The sequence below is a fragment of the Sinocyclocheilus anshuiensis genome, unplaced genomic scaffold (assembly GCF_001515605.1).
Source record: "Sinocyclocheilus anshuiensis isolate Anshui unplaced genomic scaffold, SAMN03320099.WGS_v1.1 scaffold121, whole genome shotgun sequence".
NCBI lineage: Eukaryota > Metazoa > Chordata > Actinopteri > Cypriniformes > Cyprinidae > Sinocyclocheilus > Sinocyclocheilus anshuiensis.
This window is the reverse complement of record NW_015539856.1, coordinates 990,185-1,008,251: the sequence shown is the minus strand read 5'-3', so window position 1 is coordinate 1,008,251 and position 18,067 is coordinate 990,185. Positions and strand designations below refer to the sequence as shown.

Below are 18,067 nucleotides of genomic sequence, written 5' to 3'. Positions count from 1 at the left end.
CCCACACACACACACACACACACACACACACACACACACACACACAATAAGTCTCTTATGCTCACAGATGCTGCATTTATTTGGTCAAGAAAGTATTAAAAACACTAATATAGTAAAAAATTATAATAATTTAAAATATGTTTTCTATGTGAATATCTGTTAAACATTAATGTATTTCTGTGATGCGCAGCTGTATTTTCAGCATCATTACTCCAGTCTTCAGTGTCACATGATCTTCAGAAATCATAATAATATGCTGATTTGCTGCTCAAGAAACATTTCTGATTATTATCAATGTTGGATGGATCATGCTGCCCAAGATTTTTCTGGAAAAACGGATAATTTTTTCTCCCGGATTAACTAATGAATAGAAGTTAAAGTACAGCATTTATTTGAAATAGTAATCTTAATCTTATTTTCTGAAAAAAATTAAAAATAATTACCCCCATTGGCAGATATTTTTGCTTGTTTTAAGCAAGAAACTAACACAATTTGTTTTTTTGTTTTCTTTTTACAGAAAACAAGACATAATATCTTAAGTCATTTTACTTGTCAAGTAAATGCATCCTGATTCAAGAATTCATAGATATTTAGAAAACAAGACAAAAATACTAAGGAAGAAAATCATGTTTTGCAGTGTTCTGTTTCACTGAATGTGTAAGTGGAAGGTAATTTGGCATTGTATGCTCTACATCGTGCTTCAAACACATTTAAAATGAGGCGACTGTTTACCTGCTCAGCTACGAGCGCTGTCAGGTGTCATCAAATCAGCCATGTTTATGTTCAGTCATGGCCTGGAGTCCTGAAGTCAGTTTGCAAAGACCTCTGGCAAAAAGAGGGCTGCAGATGAATCTCAATAATGAGGCATGTGCTCCAAACAGCAGGATTCTTGTGTGTCTCCTGTTCAAGCTGTCACTGTGAGTACGCTTGCTTTGCCACCCAAACAAGGCAACAGGGGGCTTAAAGTGTGCTGCCCCATTTTATAATAGAGGATTATTTAAACATCTGAATATTCAATCAGGAGGAAATAATTAAGCACTCTCAAATCAGCCCTGCATCCGTTTGGGATACTGACATATGTGCAGCGTACAGTAAGATCCTTAACTCTTTAACATCTCAGACCTGCCAGTTTATGCATGACATGAGGAAAATGTATTTATACACTACCAGTCTAACAGTAAGATTTTTAATTTTCATCTGCTCACCAAGCCTGCATTTCTTTGATCCAGCGTACAGCAAAAACAGTACAATTTTGAAATATTTTTACTATTTAAAATAACTGTTTTCTATGTGAATATATTGTAAAATGTAATTTATTGCTGTGATCAAATCTGTATTTTTAGCATCATTACTCCAGTCTTCAGTGTCACATGATCTTCAGAAATCATAATAATATGCTGATTTGCTGCTCGAGAAACATTTATTATTATTATTATTACACTGAAAACAGCCGAGTAGAATTTTTTCAGGTTTCTTTGATGAATAGAAAGATTAGAAGAACAGTATTTATCTGAAATAGAAATCTTTTGTAACATTATAAATGTCTTTATCATCACTTCTGATCAATTTAAAGCATCCTTGCTAAATAAAAGTATTAATTTCTAGAATTTCTTTCCAAAAAAAAAAAATTTTTAAATATACTGACTCCAAGCTTTTGAATGGTATAGTGTATAATGTTACAAAAGATTTTTATTTCAAATAAATGCTGATTTTTTTTCTATTCATCAAAGAATCCTGTAACAATTTACTCAACTGTTTTAAATATCGATAATAATAATAATAATTCGTCTTGAGCAGCAAATCAGCATATTATTATGATTTCTGAAGATCATGTGACACTGAAGACTGGAGTAATGATGCTGAAAATACAGCTTTGATCACAGAAATACATTACATTTTAACAGATATTCACACAGAAAGCAGCTATTTTAAATAGTAAAAATATTTCACAATTTTACTGTTTTTGCTGTATTTTGGATCAAATAAATGCAGGCTTGGTGAGCAGAAGAGACTTCTTTAAAACACATAAAAAATCTAAACTGTTGTCAGCTAGTGTACATTCGAGCTAAATGGCCTCCATGCTGTTTTCCTGCACAGCTCATTAACTGGGGAAAGCTAGACATACGTCCACATCTCACACAATGAAAATAACCCCCTCGTCCTTGCCGAAGCTCAGTTCTGTAACTAGGCACTGGGTTAAAAGGGGGAAAGCTTGTGAAAAAGGCAGGTCTATAACCCTTGTCTCCGGGGGATCTCTCCTGTGCACCAATAAAGGGAAAGCGGCAGCAGGATTATCCATGCTTGTAAGAAATGCTAACAAGGATCTCGGCACGCTTGTAAGATGCATATAAATGCACGGAAAATGTCGAGTTCTTTGCTTTTATTGTGAAGGTTTTTGCAGTGAGGTGCACTGAGACGTAGGCCTAGTGATATGTTTGGCGCCATCTGTTGGAACTGAAACAGTAAGCAATCAAAAATAGCTCATGCTTTTTATAATATCAATTTAATACAGATATTAGTTTTTCATTCTGATTTTTGCAAACATCTTATATACATTTTTTATCTCGCTTTGCAGAATTTGTCGTCTGTGAATTTGGAGCATGTGTTTAGAAATGTCCTCATACACAAACAACTTTGCATTTCTTTTATTTTCTATGTATTTATCTGATTGTTTGCTTGACCGCGAGATTCACTGCCACAATGCAGATTTATTATATTCAGATGTTGTGTTGCTTTGGCCTGCTGTTGTCCTAAAACCCCTGGAACTTTCTAATGCTTCGTAAGCACAATAAGATCAGAAAGAGTTATTACAGCATTGTTCTTAAATTATTCTGTAATGTTAAAAACTGTGTTATATTATATTATATATTCTTTTCCCTTTGTGGCTTAATTAATTCTCACTTTGCATGTTACGTAGCCACAGTAAGCAATTTAAACCTAGATGGCTTGATTCAGATTTAGTGCCACAAGACAAAGCAAAGTAATTCTCGGTCTTTATCCGTTACCGGAATGTTTATCGCTTCACTTTTATGTCTGTATGTGTGAGGTTAACTAAATACTATTGTTTTCAAGTTGTTGTTTTTTTATCAACACATTGGCTTTTATCACAGGTTGTTGTATTAGTTGGTTATATGTTTAATAATATAATATAATATAATATAATATAATATGTAACATTTAAATGTTGCGACGCAGTTATGGTGGTGATTTAATACTTGTAATAATTTTTTTAATGTATTTTGTATTTATTTCAATTTATTTATTTACTTTTTGCTTTGCAGGCCTGTATCAACGATCAAGGGAGCGCACTGAATATCTAACAACATGCTGGATTTCACTGCACTGCAGAGCGTTTAAACCCCGCCTACATCTTGCTAGTGGGGCGTGGCCAAAGCCCACAGCCAAAGCTCAACCAATAGGCATTCAGAAAGACGGAGCTCTGTGTGAGCACTGCCCAATGAGGTGCTTCTATGTTTGGATATGGACTTTCTCCGAGTATAAAGCATGCAAGCAGCCTGCTGTCACTGCCTGACGCCGAGGGTTGGGGTGTGCAGGGCGCTGGTTACATTGCTTTAAAGTTACATACTTACAACTTAATTTTTTTAAATAACTTTTATTTCATAGACTCACAGCTTCATATTTGTTGTTTTTAATCCAGATCGTCAAATCTACGAAAGGTAAGCAGTTTAATCAATTATTATCGATATTTCAGATTTTATACGTATAGGCGCTATTTGCTTATTACGTTTTTTTTTTTAGCTTCTAGACGTTTCTTTTGAGCCTTCAAATGTTCTCACCCGCCGTAAAACAACACAAGACTCTTACGTTCGTACGCTAAACGTAAAATAAATGGCGTGGAAATGGAATTTAAAGCGTAAATGTGTGGCTATGTGGATTTGAAGTTGTTATTTAGAGACTACTGACACAAAACCAACCGGTTGATGGCTTTAACTGGGTTTAAATATAGCTAGCGCACTAGTTAGTGGACATGCCCAGACATGACCAGCGTCTCGCGCACGCTGACGCACGCCTGCTGTCTCGTGCTGTACGCGACTACGTTACGTTACGCAGAAATAACTAGGAAAGTGTAAACATGAGCCGTTTTGTTTGGAGTAAACGGTTACCGTGTAACGTTAAATGTTTAAGCGAGTAAACCGTTAACGTCCCGGTTTCGGAAGCCGGGACATGCCTGGACATGTGCTCGGACCCTCGTTCTCAATCTCGAAGCGTTTAGGGTTGTAAGTTACCAGATGGACACTTGTTTTAATGTCCCTTACGTGGTTAACGTGATTTAATAGGACATCTTCGAGAAAGAAAACAAAAACCATTACGAGCTTTTATTTTAAAAGTCCGAAATTAGATATTTTTGGGGGATGCTTAGGGATTAGTTAACTTCCAGAATAAAAATGTCATCCAAGAAAATAATTAAATATATATTAAATAAAAAAACGTGTCCCTTTTAGACTTGCACCCTATTCATTTACTGCTAGTTTTTTTTTTTTTTTAAGAAAACAAGCTTTTCTTATCTTTTTGTATTCTATGCATTTTTCTTTTTATTTATTATACAGTTAACAAAAGCAAAAAAGGCCTCTTAACACTAGCTTGCTCTATTCTTTTTCTATTCTATCGGTTTTCTTTTTATTTATTATATAAAAAAAAAAAACCTTGCTATGTGTGCTGCGTTAAGCTAACTGAGACTTGTTATAGCAATATTCAAAATCATTTGCAAGTCTCGTCTGCTAAATGATCAAATGTAAATAATTATATATTAAAGAATACAACATGCATGTATATAGAGCATCACAGGGGTTTTAACTATTATCAATTACATTTATAATAGCATTAAATGAACAAACAGAAAGAAGAAAAAAACTACTACAGGGGATAACTTGCAATAAATTTCCATAAGAAAAGGATTCAAAAATTCTATATCATCCTTTTTTATTTTTTGGATCTTTTAAAGCTTCAATGTAATGCTCAGGTTCAATTTTAAATAATGTAATGTTAGGTTTATTATTAGACCATTTTTGTATGTGCATGTGCTCCGTTTGTATTTGCATTTCATGTTATATTGAGTCCGTATGCAAAGCATGTTACATTTGCACATGCCTGAGATAATTCTCCACAATGTAGGACGTCTGTCTTTAATACTGCTTTAGCTTAATATTTCTATGCTGATGTTGTTATTATTGTAGATGATTGATCAGGTGACCGGAGTGGGGGCTTTGCCCTTTGCCCTCCAGCTCAAAGCTCTTCTGGATCAAGAAGCCCGGTATCAGCCCAAACTCTGTGGACTGCGAGTCGTCGAGTCCGCTCAGGAGAACGGTCTGAGGATGACGGTCAAGCTGAGAGACTTCCAAGTCCGAGACCTTCTCTCCTTGACGCGGTTCTTCGGCTTCAGTTCGGAGACGTTCTCCCTCGCTGTGAATCTTCTAGATCGGTTCCTGGCTGTGATGAAGGTGCCATATTGACAAAAAAATAACATCTCGATATTTTCTGGGATTTTTTCGATAATGATAATTAGACTATATTTTGCTGAGTGTGTTATCGTGGACTGCCGTGGACCGCTGTATGCTATTCTTCATGTTGTGGTCAATTCACACTGATAGAAATCAATCTTTTCCAATAAGTTTCAAATTGATTTTTTTTTTTTTTACCTGTTATGGACGTTTTTTTACCTTTTTATAAAGCCATTTTTTCTAAAAGTGTGCGTTTATCTTTTGAGTCAGATTCTTACATTTAATCAGTCGATTAGAATAAGAAGACATTTGGGCCGTTACCAAACAAATGAAATCCGTTTCAACAAAACTCGTGTTTGCATTGCAGAGGAAACACAGAAGCTGCATCTGAAGTGGCATTTAGATGTATTTACTAGGGATGTGCGCGACGACTAATTTGACTGTCGTTTAAATGAAAGTTTTGTATCCGACTAGTCGACTAGTCTAAAAGCAAGAAACCCCCAAAAGATGGTAAGAAAAAAAAAAACCTCTGTGCGTGCGTGTAGCATATATAATAGCCTATATTTGAAATACTTAATCTATGAATCACACTGACAAATCCCTCAATGAATTACGCTTGCCGCACACTTGCCTCGCGTTAACATTTTATTTTAGGCGGTCGTTAAAAAGAAAAAAGTGTCGACTAGTAGGAGCTGTACCGTTTAGTCGACTAGACCCGCAACATCCCTAGTATTTACGGTTTAATACAGGACATGAATGCTTTAATCTGCAGTTACGCATGCATATATAATGTTTTGATATATTAAACATAAAACGTTGAATACTGATGTTTGAAATTATTTAAATCATAAAAAGGTGCTTTAAATGTCAAACTAAAACCGCCAGTAGGTGGCAGCAAGTGAGTGTTAATAAGTGAGTCATTGCGATTGAACCGAATCATTTAAACGGTTGTTGATTCATTCAGGAACGAAACTCCATGTTGCTCAGAGACGCAAAACAGCGCTGTGGCTGTGCTTGGAATTATTTTGTCAAAATCGCACAATATAGTGTTTAAAACGCAGGTCTCTTAATTAACGTCTTGTTTATTAAACTGTTGTAAAAAATCAATATCGCATTCGTAATCATGGTAATTTTTGGAGAAAAACGGCACTCTTCGTGTGAAACTGATTAACTAGATGAAGTGGTATAAATATACACATTTTCTGCCCCCATGTCTTGAATTTGTGATCATTCTGAATGTATTTTAATAGACTGAATCATGCAGCGAAAGAACGCACTGTAAAAGCGCACGCGCACTAGACTAGACTTCATCACGTAATGCATGCGCTCCGTAGGTGTTTTGTTTGGTTTTTGCAAAATACTTGATAATGTCAAATTGCACATCGTTAAAACCACAATTACGATAATATCTGAAGGTGAAGGTGCGTGTGCTTTTGGCCAGATTTAACTCCTCAGTTTATCTCTGTAATTAGCCTCAACCTTCTCAGTAGGGCTGGGCGATTTGACCTAAAATCAAAACCTCGATTAATTGACCGCTTTAACTCGATTATGATTATTGAACGATTTTTTATTTATTTTTTGCCCTCATAGTTCATTTAAAGGGTTGTAGTGTAAAAATACTCTACTATTAAATGTGGAATTTTTTTTTTTCTAATGAAAGAGTGCATTTCTTATCTTAATAATTTTTAAATAATTGAAGGAAACAAACTATTTATGGTTATTTGTTGAATATTTCGAGCAACTGAAATCAAAGCTTGCTTGAAATGAAGACGTCTTGTGGAAAGTCACATTTCAGTTTTATTATAAAAAGCAAGTTTCCTAAAAAATAATAATAATTGTAATTTTTTGCCAACAAAATAAATGAATATTGCCGTGTCAAAAGTATAAAATAACCAGCATCTCTTGCAAACAAAATACATTTGAAATATTGTCATGCGAAAAGTAGAAAATAACTTGTATCTAATTAATAATTTAGAGATTGCCATTAAAATAGCCTTGCCGCTGGCATGGTGTCAAAAAGTGAATAAATAAACATGTTAGTTAATATTTTAAATAATGCAATGTGAAAAGTAGAAAAAAATAACTTTCATCTCCTGTGTAAACAAATGTTTTAAATAATGAATGTATGCAAATAGAGCACTGCTGATTAAGAAAAATACACGTCTGTTTAGCGTTGACACGGTGTTATGTTTTTAAGGGGAGAGTGTTAATGGGATTAAAAAACCCAAATAATGGACATGGGAAAATTATGTCGGTTCGAGGTTATGAATTTGGGTTTCGATTACTCGTCCAGCTCTACTTCTCCGTATGAATCCCAGATGTTTTCTGTGTGGGTTCTTGTTGAACGGTTTTCTCTTGTTTTCAGATTCAGCCCAAGCATCTGTCCTGTGTGGCTCTCTGCTGCTTCTACATCGCTGTGAAGACGTCCGAAGAGGAGAAGAGCGTTCCTTTGGCCAGTGACCTCCTCAGGATCAGCCAGAACCGCTTTACGGTCCACGACATGATGAGGATGGAGAAGATCATTCTGGAGAAGCTCTGCTGGAAGGTCAAGGCTCCGACCGCCCTTCACTTCCTCAGATTCTTTCACGCTCTCATTCAAGAGCAGCTGGACGCAGAAAGGTGAGCCGCTGCACTGTGTTTGTGTGTATGCACTACTGTTCAACAGTTTGTAAGATTTTAATGTCTCTTCTGCTCACAAAGGCTGCATTTATTTGATCCAAAAACAGTCAAATTTGACATATTACAATTCAAAACATGTGAATATATGTTAAAATGTAACTCATTCCTGTGATCCAAGCTCTATTTTCAGCATCATTACTGCAGTCTTCAGTGTCCGAAATTATTCGAGAAGTCCTACATAAATGAATGCTGATTTGTGTGACACGAAACATGCAGATGGAATCACTGAATCCAGTCATAAAAATGGATTTACTGTATAACATGAAATGCCATAGAATTGGTCAAATTTTGAAAGAATGGATCAAAAGTAGGTCAGTACACTTAAATCAGATTGCGATATGGACTCTACTAAAACATTATTTTTAAAGAATAATCGCAATGTTTCTTCTATGTTTTAATGTTAACTAGTGCTGTCAAGCGATTAATCGCATCCAAAATAAAAGTTTTTGTTTACATAATGTATGTGTGCTGTGTATATTTATTATGTAGGCTATATATAAATATACACGCATACATGTATATATTTAATAAAAATTTTATATTTGTATGTTAAATATATTTATATATAATATAAATTGTATAAAAATAATATATACATGTAAGTATTTTCAAAATATACTATGCTTATTTATATACACAGTATACACGCTTATATTACATAAACAAACTTTTATTTTGGAATCATGATTAATCGTTTGACAGCACTAATTTTAACCATAAACCTGTTTTAAGCGAGAAACTAACAAAATTTGGATAATATTTTCAGAAAACAAGACATAATATTTTAAGTCATTTTACTTGTCAAGTAAACGCATCCTGATTCAAGAATTTGTTATACTAGAAAAAACAAACGTACTAAGGAAGAACATGATTTTTTTGCAGTGTAAATGTTTTCAGTGTTGATTTGTTGTTCTGTGGTTGATTCTGTGCTTCAGGTTAAAGCTGGAGACCTGGTTTGCGTGAGGGAGCTGGTGACTAAATGCCTGGCTGAATACGCCTCCACCAAGTGCCTGAAGCCAAACGGCCAGAGACTGCGATGGATGATTTCAGGTCGAACCGCCAGACAACTGAAGCACAGCTACTACAAGATCGCACATCTACCCACGATCCCTGAATACGCTTGTTAAGACCGTTAGTGTCGAGCGCCCATAACAAAAACCTGCTAAATGCAGTCGTGTGAATGCTTTAATACTTCTAATCTGTGTTATGGGCACCCAACACTAATTTCTCTACTTCTCCTTTCCTCAGTCTTTGTTCTCTTTGACACCTGCCATGATTGTATTTATTTCACGTCTTGATTGCTAGTCAAGGGTGAGTTTGAGCAAGTAAGGCTTGCATGTGTACAGTATGTTCATCTGAATTGGCGCGGGACGCGCCGGTTGTTTGAAGCAATGAAGTATAGAGCCGCCTAGGTCCTCAGTCCACCGTGTGGAAGAGGAGGGAGAAGGGTTTTGAGATTCAAGACAACAACAGAACCAAGAGATCAGGCCCAAAACCCTTCACTCCCACCCTAGGCTGTCAGCTGTCGTAATGCACACTCCTACCCAAGGTGACGAAACAAGATTTTGTTTTTTTTTGTTTTTCTTTTCTTTATTACGCCGAAATCTGGATGGCTATGGAAATGCAGGTTTTAAATATGCCTCTAATAGGAAGAAAAATCGCTAATTACTTGCTGATAAGGCTGAAGCTCATTTTACATTTGGGTTATTGCTACAGTCTTGTGTAACCGTAAGCATTTGTTCTATACCTGGTATATAACAAAGAAATGAGTGCTACAAATAAAGCGGATTGAATTGAATTTTGAGACTCTGGAAGTTGAGAGCAGCGTTCTGTGAAATGATGTAGTTGAACCTTTCAATAAAACCTTATTGGAATGCAAAACACTTGTGCTCGTTTGTAATGTGAGGCATTTAATAAGTGCTTGAATTACATGATTTATTGAAATTCAAAGGATAAGCTGAGCAAACAGTCCTCTGAAACCACTGATTACAAAAAAGACTTTGCATTTGTTAATTAAACCCACCCGACTCGAAGGCTGCTTGTGATATATTATGGCTTTGACTCGCTGTGATACACTTCCTGTATCTGAAACTCAAAGACTCCAGAGGAAGAAACTATATATTCTCCAGGAAAAAAAAACTGCAATTTAGTAAGACCTCATCAAGTACAGGAATGAGAGTAGTCCTCTTATTTTTGCAAGCTGGAGAAATCTGGTCCACCGGCGTGAAAGTTCCCAGAGATCTCAAGTCAAATGGAAGTCAAATCCAGGGTTCTGTTGGAAACAAAATATTTTTTATAGAACACACCATTTGAAATAAAAACATGGTATGAAAAGCATATATTTTCATTAATGTTAGAAGACTGCAATGTCATTTTAAACGTCAATTATGAGCACTTAGTGTATTATACATTGTCAAGGTTCCTCTTAATACAGTTTTACGCCAAATAAGTAATATGGCAATTATATGTAACACACAACAACAACAACACAAGCATTTCTCCACAAGAAGTTATACTGGATCTAATCTCTCCAAAACACAATCCTGTCTGGATCTTGTATATAAACCCTCAGTAAAGATCCATACCTTGAAGATCTCTCACACGTTCTAGTAATATCATAGAATGCCGCGAGGAAGTGCGCCATAAACAAGAGCTAATTTGTAAAATTTCGTCAAATATATAAGGAATAACGTACAGCCAGCGAATAATATTATTTATTTTGAGTGAAATACATCTGCAGAGTTGAGATTATTTCACTCTTTTAATTTCTACTAAGAGAAATAATTGGTTACATCATAAACAAACAGGCTAGCAACAAGACTAACGCTGCACAATATTACATTTACATTACATTTAGTCATTTAGCAGATGCTTTTATCCAAAGCGACTTACAAATGAGAACAATAGAAGCAATCAAAATACAACAAAAGAGCAATGATATACAAGTGCTATAACAAGTCTCAGTTAGCTTAACGCAGTATACGTAGTGAGGGTTTTATTATTATTATTATATAATAAATAAAAAAACAGAATAGAAAAAGAATAGAGCAAGATAGTGTTAGAGGCCTTTTTTTGCTTTTGTTAATTGTATAATAAATAAAAAGAAAACAAATAGAATACAAAAAGATTGGAGAAGCTAGTGTTGGTTTTTTATATTTTTAAAGAAAACAAGCAGTTAGTAAATGAATAGAGTGCAAGTCTAAAAGGGGCACGTTTTTTTTTTTTTTAAGAATAGAATTAGAATAGAGAGTGCTAGAGTTAGAGGGTCAAATAAAGATAGAAGAGCTGTGTTTTTAGCCGATTCTTGAAGATGGTCTCTGGTCATTCCACCAGCAGGGAACATTTAATGTAAAAGTCTGTGAAAGTGATTTTGTGCCTCTTTGGGATGAACAATAATGCACCGTTCACTTGCAGAATGCAAGCTTCTAGATATATATAATAGGCTATATATTAATAAATAGTACAATATAAATGTATTTATCAGTGTAATGCAATACTTAACTAACATATAAGCTCTATATATATGTAATATTTGAGTCAAAATATGTTGCATATATTTATAACACTATACCTTGTGTTATATTGCCCTGGCAATAAGTTTATTTTAACCCTAATTATGAAAGTCAGACAAGGCAACTACTACAGGGGCAATGTTTATTGAAGCTGAACAACTTTTGCAAGAAAGACTAGTTTGCTAGTTGATGCCTAGTTTGCTAGATGATACTCTTTAACCTGGATTTGACTAATCCCTTAATTTGATTATCCTGAAAGCGTTTCACTTCACATTCAGCTCTTCATTTACTGACAGACGTAAGACAGTGCTTCAGTGCATCTGTAAGGCGTACTCTTACATCTAGAGCACATTATACATTACATTATGACCTCTAACCACTGACGGCTTTATTTTAATTACTTTTATTTACCTTTTTGTCACAGAAATGGCTCTTCTTTTGGCCTTATGTCTCACAAGGTGAGTTAATGTCAGCTCTTCATTTACTGACAGACGTAAGACAGTGCTTCAGTGCATCTGTAAGGCGTACTCTTACATCTAGAGCACATTATACATTACATTATGACCTCTAACCACTGACGGCTTTATTTTAATTACATTTATTTACCTTTTTGTCACAGAAATGGCTCTTCTTTTGGCCTTGTTATGTCTCACAAGGTGAGTTAATGGACTAAGCAAGGTATACTGACCAAAAATGAAACAACATACTTACTACGATCTGCACTTATTAAAATATATAAAAGAATAAGAGATCATACTAAACTCTTTACATACTAAACCTGGTGGTTTGAAGGATTGTGGCAAAGATTGGGAACGATTTAAAATCACAATTAATTAGTATTTTAGTGCTGCACTGTGGTCCTTAAATAGAGTCTTTTAATGTCATCTAATGATTTTTGGTCTAAATGTTATGTGTTTCACTTAATTTTGCTGTAACAGTGTAATGGACTCACATCTCTACATGTAAATGTAATCTGTGATTATCTTTGCAGTCTCTGTAACTGAGGTCAAAACAGACATATTCGTCACAAGTTTTGGACCAGTGTCTGATGTTAAGATGGTAAGAAAATACAGCACACAAATGTTACATCTTTATTTTTGTGTTTATTATTGTACAAATTCGATTTAGCTATAGTGCTTTGTGTCTTGTGGCTAAAGTAGCCTACTTTCTAAGTCGATAATAAGCTGTCATTTTATTTCTGTCTCACACATCTGTTCAAATTAATTTCAGTATGTCAAATCTCACCCACACTATGCTTAAAAAATAACTCAAATGATGAATTCATATCGGTTGTAGCCGTAAAAAAAAGAATATGTTTCACAGAAAGAAATTGTTTTTTCTCTCAGGAGTTCACCATGGATATGTTTTTCCGCCAAATGTGGGTTGACGAGAGGTTAGCCTTTCAGGGGCCCGTCGAAATCTTGCCTTTGAATAATTGCATGGTGGACAAGATCTGGACGCCCGACATGTTTTTTCGCAATGCTAGGACGTCCCTCGCACACAACATGACGTCTCCTAACAAGCTGTTTCGAATCATGCAAAACGGAACGGTCTTTTACACTATGAGGTAAGAAAAACCCCTTGGAAATCTGTTTCAGTATAAATGGGAATGTTTTCATTAAGATATCATAATTTGGGTCATCGAATAAATGCCTGTTTTCTCTATATTTCAGGCTGACTGTAAGTGCAGTATGTCCAATGGTGTTGTTGGACTTTCCTATGGATGGACACACATGTCCTCTCCTGTTTGGAAGCTGTAAGATCTGTCTGTTTTTCATCCATGCTTCCATCCACCATTCTTCAACTGCTTTCTCTTAAACCTTCAGATGCTTACACTAATAATGAAATCGTCTACACGTGGAGGAAGGGTCTTCAAGCATCAGTAGATTTTCCTCCAGAATCATCAAGCTTACTTCAGTATGATCTTGTGGGCCAGACCTTGTTCAGCGAAACATATAAGTTCAGCACAGGTGTGTTTTCATTTATTGCTCAGTGTTCCCTAAATATTACAGATGTAGCATGCCAGATGTCTTGTAGTGTTACTAGTAGGGGTGTGCGATATTTATCGTCTGCGATAATATCGTAATTGTTGTGAGCTGATATTATGGAGTCATTCACGTTGCAAAAAAAACAAATACACGTCTTGAAAGTCCAAAAGCATTCACTGTGATGAAGCCTATTAGAATGCAGTTAAATTGACCCTATAATTCAAGTTATGAAAGCAAAAAATAGCCCTGAATGTGCTAACACTAAAATTAGTATGCATTACAAGCAAGAGTGCGGTTTTCCTGAATATTTGCACGTGAATGTGATATTACTTTATATTGAGTGAGTTAAATTTTTTATAGACACAGTATTGTCTTTTTTTCCGTTTTGCCAACGGAAATAGTTCGAAACAAAGCCGGAGCAGGACATTTGTGCATCTCAGAGCAACACTGCAGTGTTTAGTTTCTGAACGAATCTGTTTTTGAACGAATCATTTGAGTCAATGATTCAATGCTCCATTCATAAAGATTCATTTCTAAATGAACCATCTGCTTTGAATGAGTCATTTGAATGAATGATTCAGTGAATCACTCATTAAGACAGGGACTTGCTGCCGCCACCTACTGGTGGTTTTAGTATCATATCTATTTATCCATGACAGGCCTAAACGAGCCAAGTTACCAGCATAAAAACACACTAAGTCAAATATTGTTTAATTATCATTATCGAAAAATCACAAAAGCAATATCACACACCCCTATTACTACGGTAAATGACTTATCTAATTGTGTGTGTTAAGAGCTACAATTCCCAGCCAGCTTCCGCTCTGAGAGGCAATCTAAGATGCTTATCTGATCAGGCCTAATTCATGAGGTCTGTCTTTAAAAATAGCTGCGTTACAATAAGCCCGTTTCAGCCTCTGATCGTGTTCCGAGGATGACCGGGGGCTCAGTAATGAGGAATTTAAAGGCAGGCAAAAAGCAGGGACCACTTGTTGGGTGCCCAATCAGATCAAGGCTCAAACCCAAAAGAAAGATCTGTGCTTGCTTACCTTTTCTTGTAAATAAGGACAGAAATAAAGCCAAAATTCCCTCTTAAATGTTTTGGAGTCGTGTTCAGCCAAATGGGCTTGATCAGAGCATCACATACTGTAGATGTATCGAACTTGCACGATTTGTCTTCATCAGTGTCCTCCTCTAATGTCTTGGCACCGTCTAGGTCTGTATTCTGTCCAGGTTGTCCATTTCTATCTTCAGAGGAAGCTTGGCTACCATCTCATCCAAACGTACATCCCATTAATTATGGTGGTTGTGCTGTCACAAGTTGCATTCTGGATCAACAAGGAGTCTGTCCCGGCTCGAACAGTGGCTGGTATGAGTGTGTGTTTTTAGATGGTCATATTAAATTAAACATCTATCATTCGATTTAGATTTTTGAAAGAGGTCTCCTTATGTTGATCAAGGCTGCATTTATTTGACCAAAATACAGTAAAAACAGTAAAACTGAAGCTGTTAAAAAAGCTGTTTTCTATGTGATTATATATTAAAATGTAATTTATTCCTGTGATCAAAGCTGAATTTTCAGCTTCATTACTCCAGTCTTCAGTGTCACATGATCTTCAGAAATTATAATAATACGCTGATTTGCTGCTCAAGAAACATTTCTGATTATTATCAATGTTGAAAACAGTTGTGCTGCACAATATTTTTGTGGAAACCGTAATGCATTTTTAAAAAAGAACAGCATTTAACTGAAATAGAAATCTTTTGTAACATTATAAATGTCTTTACTGTCACTTTTGATTAATTTAATGCGTCCTTGATGAATAAAAATATAAATTTCTTAAAAATAAAAAACAAGAAAAAACATACCGACCCCATACTTTTGAACTTCAGTGTATGTTAGGCTATGTGTTAGTGTTTCATCTGGAAATTTGAGGCACAGTTTTAAAATTATTTAATTGTACAAAGAGGAAAATTAAGAATCATAATACTTTTCAATCGCTGCATACCTGCATCTCACAGTCATCACTCATGACATGCTATTTATTCTATGGAATCGCATACTACTCTTACTCTTGCTGTTGCAATATATAGTGCACTTTGTACAGTATGCAGTTTTTCTGTATGTATGGAATAACTGGAGGACACACCACAAAATGTATTGTATACAACAGAGTAGATTGGGTAGAATACTGCATCCCATAATGCAATGCGTTTGTTTTGACCTTCCATTTCCAGTATGATAAATGAACTGAAAGTAATATCAGCCTCAATTTTTAATCTGTTTCTTGAATTTTTATTTGATCGTATGTTGCATTTTTACAAAAAATTAAAAATAGCAAAATTTTAACTAATAGTTTTAAGAATAATATATATGTGTGTGTGTGTATACTTAGCTTATATATATACTATATATTCATTTTTTTAAATAAAATTCCTTTTGCATTTTAGTACTTCATCTACAACTTATTTTCAGATAAAACAGCATTTCCAATTTTACAGTTTTTCACCTAAAGTTTTTCAATTATTTATGTACTTTATATTTTATTTAAGCTTTATTTCAATGAATGAAAATAATTTTTATTATTTTGCGTTTTAGTTTTACTCAACAATAACCACACTGAAACTGTACAGACACACTATTTTTTTTCTGTATACAAAGAATATGCCCAATACATTGCAGCATACAGAGTATGGTGTGATTTACCAACCAAAGTACAGTTTGTAATTTTTTCCTTGATTATTAGATCAACCTGCCAATAGACATTTCTACACAAAACTATAATAAAAGTGCAAAAATACCCATTTTAATTTCCAAGATGATAACTGATCACCATTTGCTGGAACGTATAATGAGTTCATGTAACCACAATGTAGCTAACAACATAATTCATACTGTTTCACATTCTATTTAAAAATATAGTATACTAGTGGTCTTAAAGGGATAGTTCACCCAAAAATGAAAATCCATCACCATTTACTCGCCCTCAAGTTTTTCCAGACCTGTATGAGTTTATTTCTGCTGTTGAACACAGAAGAAGATATTTTGAAGAATGTTGGTAACCGGACAGTTGCTGGTAGCAACTGACCTATCAGTAAGCCCCTCCCCTTGAATGCAGATGAGCCAATGGCAGTTGAGTATCAGTTTCAGTGCCATAGAGAAACATTGGAAGATCCGAAGCTCGCATCGGTTTGATGGTGTTTATGCTACAAAAATGGAAAAACGATGTGTAGTGTAGGTCAAAAACACATCTCTTCATACTGGTTAAATGTGCATTAATTTAATCGTGTGATACATGAACAGTGTTGATCCTGCATGTTGTCATCCGTGATCGTGTCGACCGTAACATGAGGCTTCTCCCGCTTGATCTGCAAACCCTCGCTTCCAGATTAATCGAGTTCGCCACCATATTTATTTTTAAATCTTTTATATATCCCTCTATGGCATATTTAATTCCCACTTGAATGGTGGCCCTTCTGTGTCCAACATTGTTCAAGAACATCTTGTGACAAGGTTTTCACACTGACAGCTGTCATTGTAAGAGAGTGAGCAGCTCCGTTTGTTGGTCCGAGGTAGCAACAGTAACTAAGGGGGGCGGGGCTTACCGATAGGTCAATTGACTTCTATAGTATAGAAAAACAATGGAGGTCAAAGGGGACCAGCAGTTGCTTGGTTACCAACATTAATACAGATTTGGAACAACATTTGTGGGTGAACTGTCCCTTTAACTATTCACTGTTTAAGATTTTCTGTCATGTTCTCAGTGTTTCTGGGATAATTTCTGATGTAAATCTGCACTTGCGTCTTCACATAATCTCCTGTGACCTTCAGGAATCACCACTGTGCTCACCATGACCACTCTGAGCATCAGTGCCCGCTCCTCGCTGCCCAAAGTCTCCTACGCCACCGCCATGGACTGGTTCATCGCCGTCTGCTTTGCCTTCGTGGCTTCGGCCCTCGTCGAGTTTGCGGCGGTCAACTACTTTGCCACGCTCGAGGCCAACAGGGAAAAACGCCGGCTCTCCAGGGCCTCCATTCTGGAGTCCATAGCCCAGGGCAGCGACGACGAGCCGGAGACTGTAACGATCTCCTGCGAGCCTCGCTTAACTAACACCACACTCTGGTCAGAAAGCACAGCTGACGGAGCTCCTGGTTAAACGATATGCACAACACGAGCTCTGCTCTTCACAAAGCAGCGCACTGTGTCACAGTTATTGTGATGCTAAATGAGTGTCGCTGCATCTGCATATATAAATAATTAAATACCTCTAAAGACATACAGTGGTGGCCAAAATGATTAGAACACTAGTATTTCCACCAGCTAAAAAATGGTTTTAAGTCAGTTATTTCTTTCTTTTGCTGTAGTGTGCCAGAAGGAGATATCAGTTTACATTTCCAAACATTCATTTAGCCATTAATTGTAATAAT

The 18,067-nt window shown here is 35.7% G+C and overlaps 2 protein-coding genes across 2 annotated transcripts in view; both read left to right on the top strand.

Moving 5' to 3' along the window:
* The first annotated feature begins 3,514 nt into the window (after window positions 1-3,514).
* Window positions 3,515-9,193, top strand: ccng1 (cyclin G1). The gene is made up of 4 exons (XM_016481200.1): window positions 3,515-3,676; window positions 5,194-5,459; window positions 7,825-8,078; window positions 9,074-9,193. The coding sequence occupies exons 2-4, from the start codon at window positions 5,196-5,198 to the stop codon at window positions 9,099-9,101; spliced, it is 546 nt and encodes a 181-aa protein (XP_016336686.1). The 5' UTR covers window positions 3,515-3,676; window positions 5,194-5,195; the 3' UTR covers window positions 9,102-9,193.
* Window positions 9,194-12,635: 3,442 nt separating this feature from the next.
* Window positions 12,636-18,067, top strand: part of LOC107684829 (gamma-aminobutyric acid receptor subunit alpha-4-like) — a 10,664-nt gene continuing 5,232 nt past the window's right edge. Inside the window, exons 1-6 of the mRNA XM_016481195.1 lie at window positions 12,636-12,709; window positions 12,997-13,217; window positions 13,324-13,406; window positions 13,477-13,620; window positions 14,855-15,007; window positions 17,471-17,718. Coding sequence (XP_016336681.1) covers window positions 12,707-12,709; window positions 12,997-13,217; window positions 13,324-13,406; window positions 13,477-13,620; window positions 14,855-15,007; window positions 17,471-17,718 — 852 coding nt within the window. The 5' untranslated portion in view covers window positions 12,636-12,706. The remainder of the gene's footprint in view (window positions 12,710-12,996; window positions 13,218-13,323; window positions 13,407-13,476; window positions 13,621-14,854; window positions 15,008-17,470; window positions 17,719-18,067) is intronic.

Coding starts and splice junctions, on each gene's coding strand:
- ccng1 (XM_016481200.1), top strand. CDS start 5,196: ATGATTGATCAGGTGACCGGAGTGGGGGCTTTGCCCTTTGCCCTCCAG. Junction 5,460..7,824: donor GGTTCCTGGCTGTGATGAAG/GTGCCATATTGA, acceptor TCTTGTTTTCAG/ATTCAGCCCAAGCATCTGTC. Junction 8,079..9,073: donor GAGCAGCTGGACGCAGAAAG/GTGAGCCGCTGC, acceptor TCTGTGCTTCAG/GTTAAAGCTGGAGACCTGGT.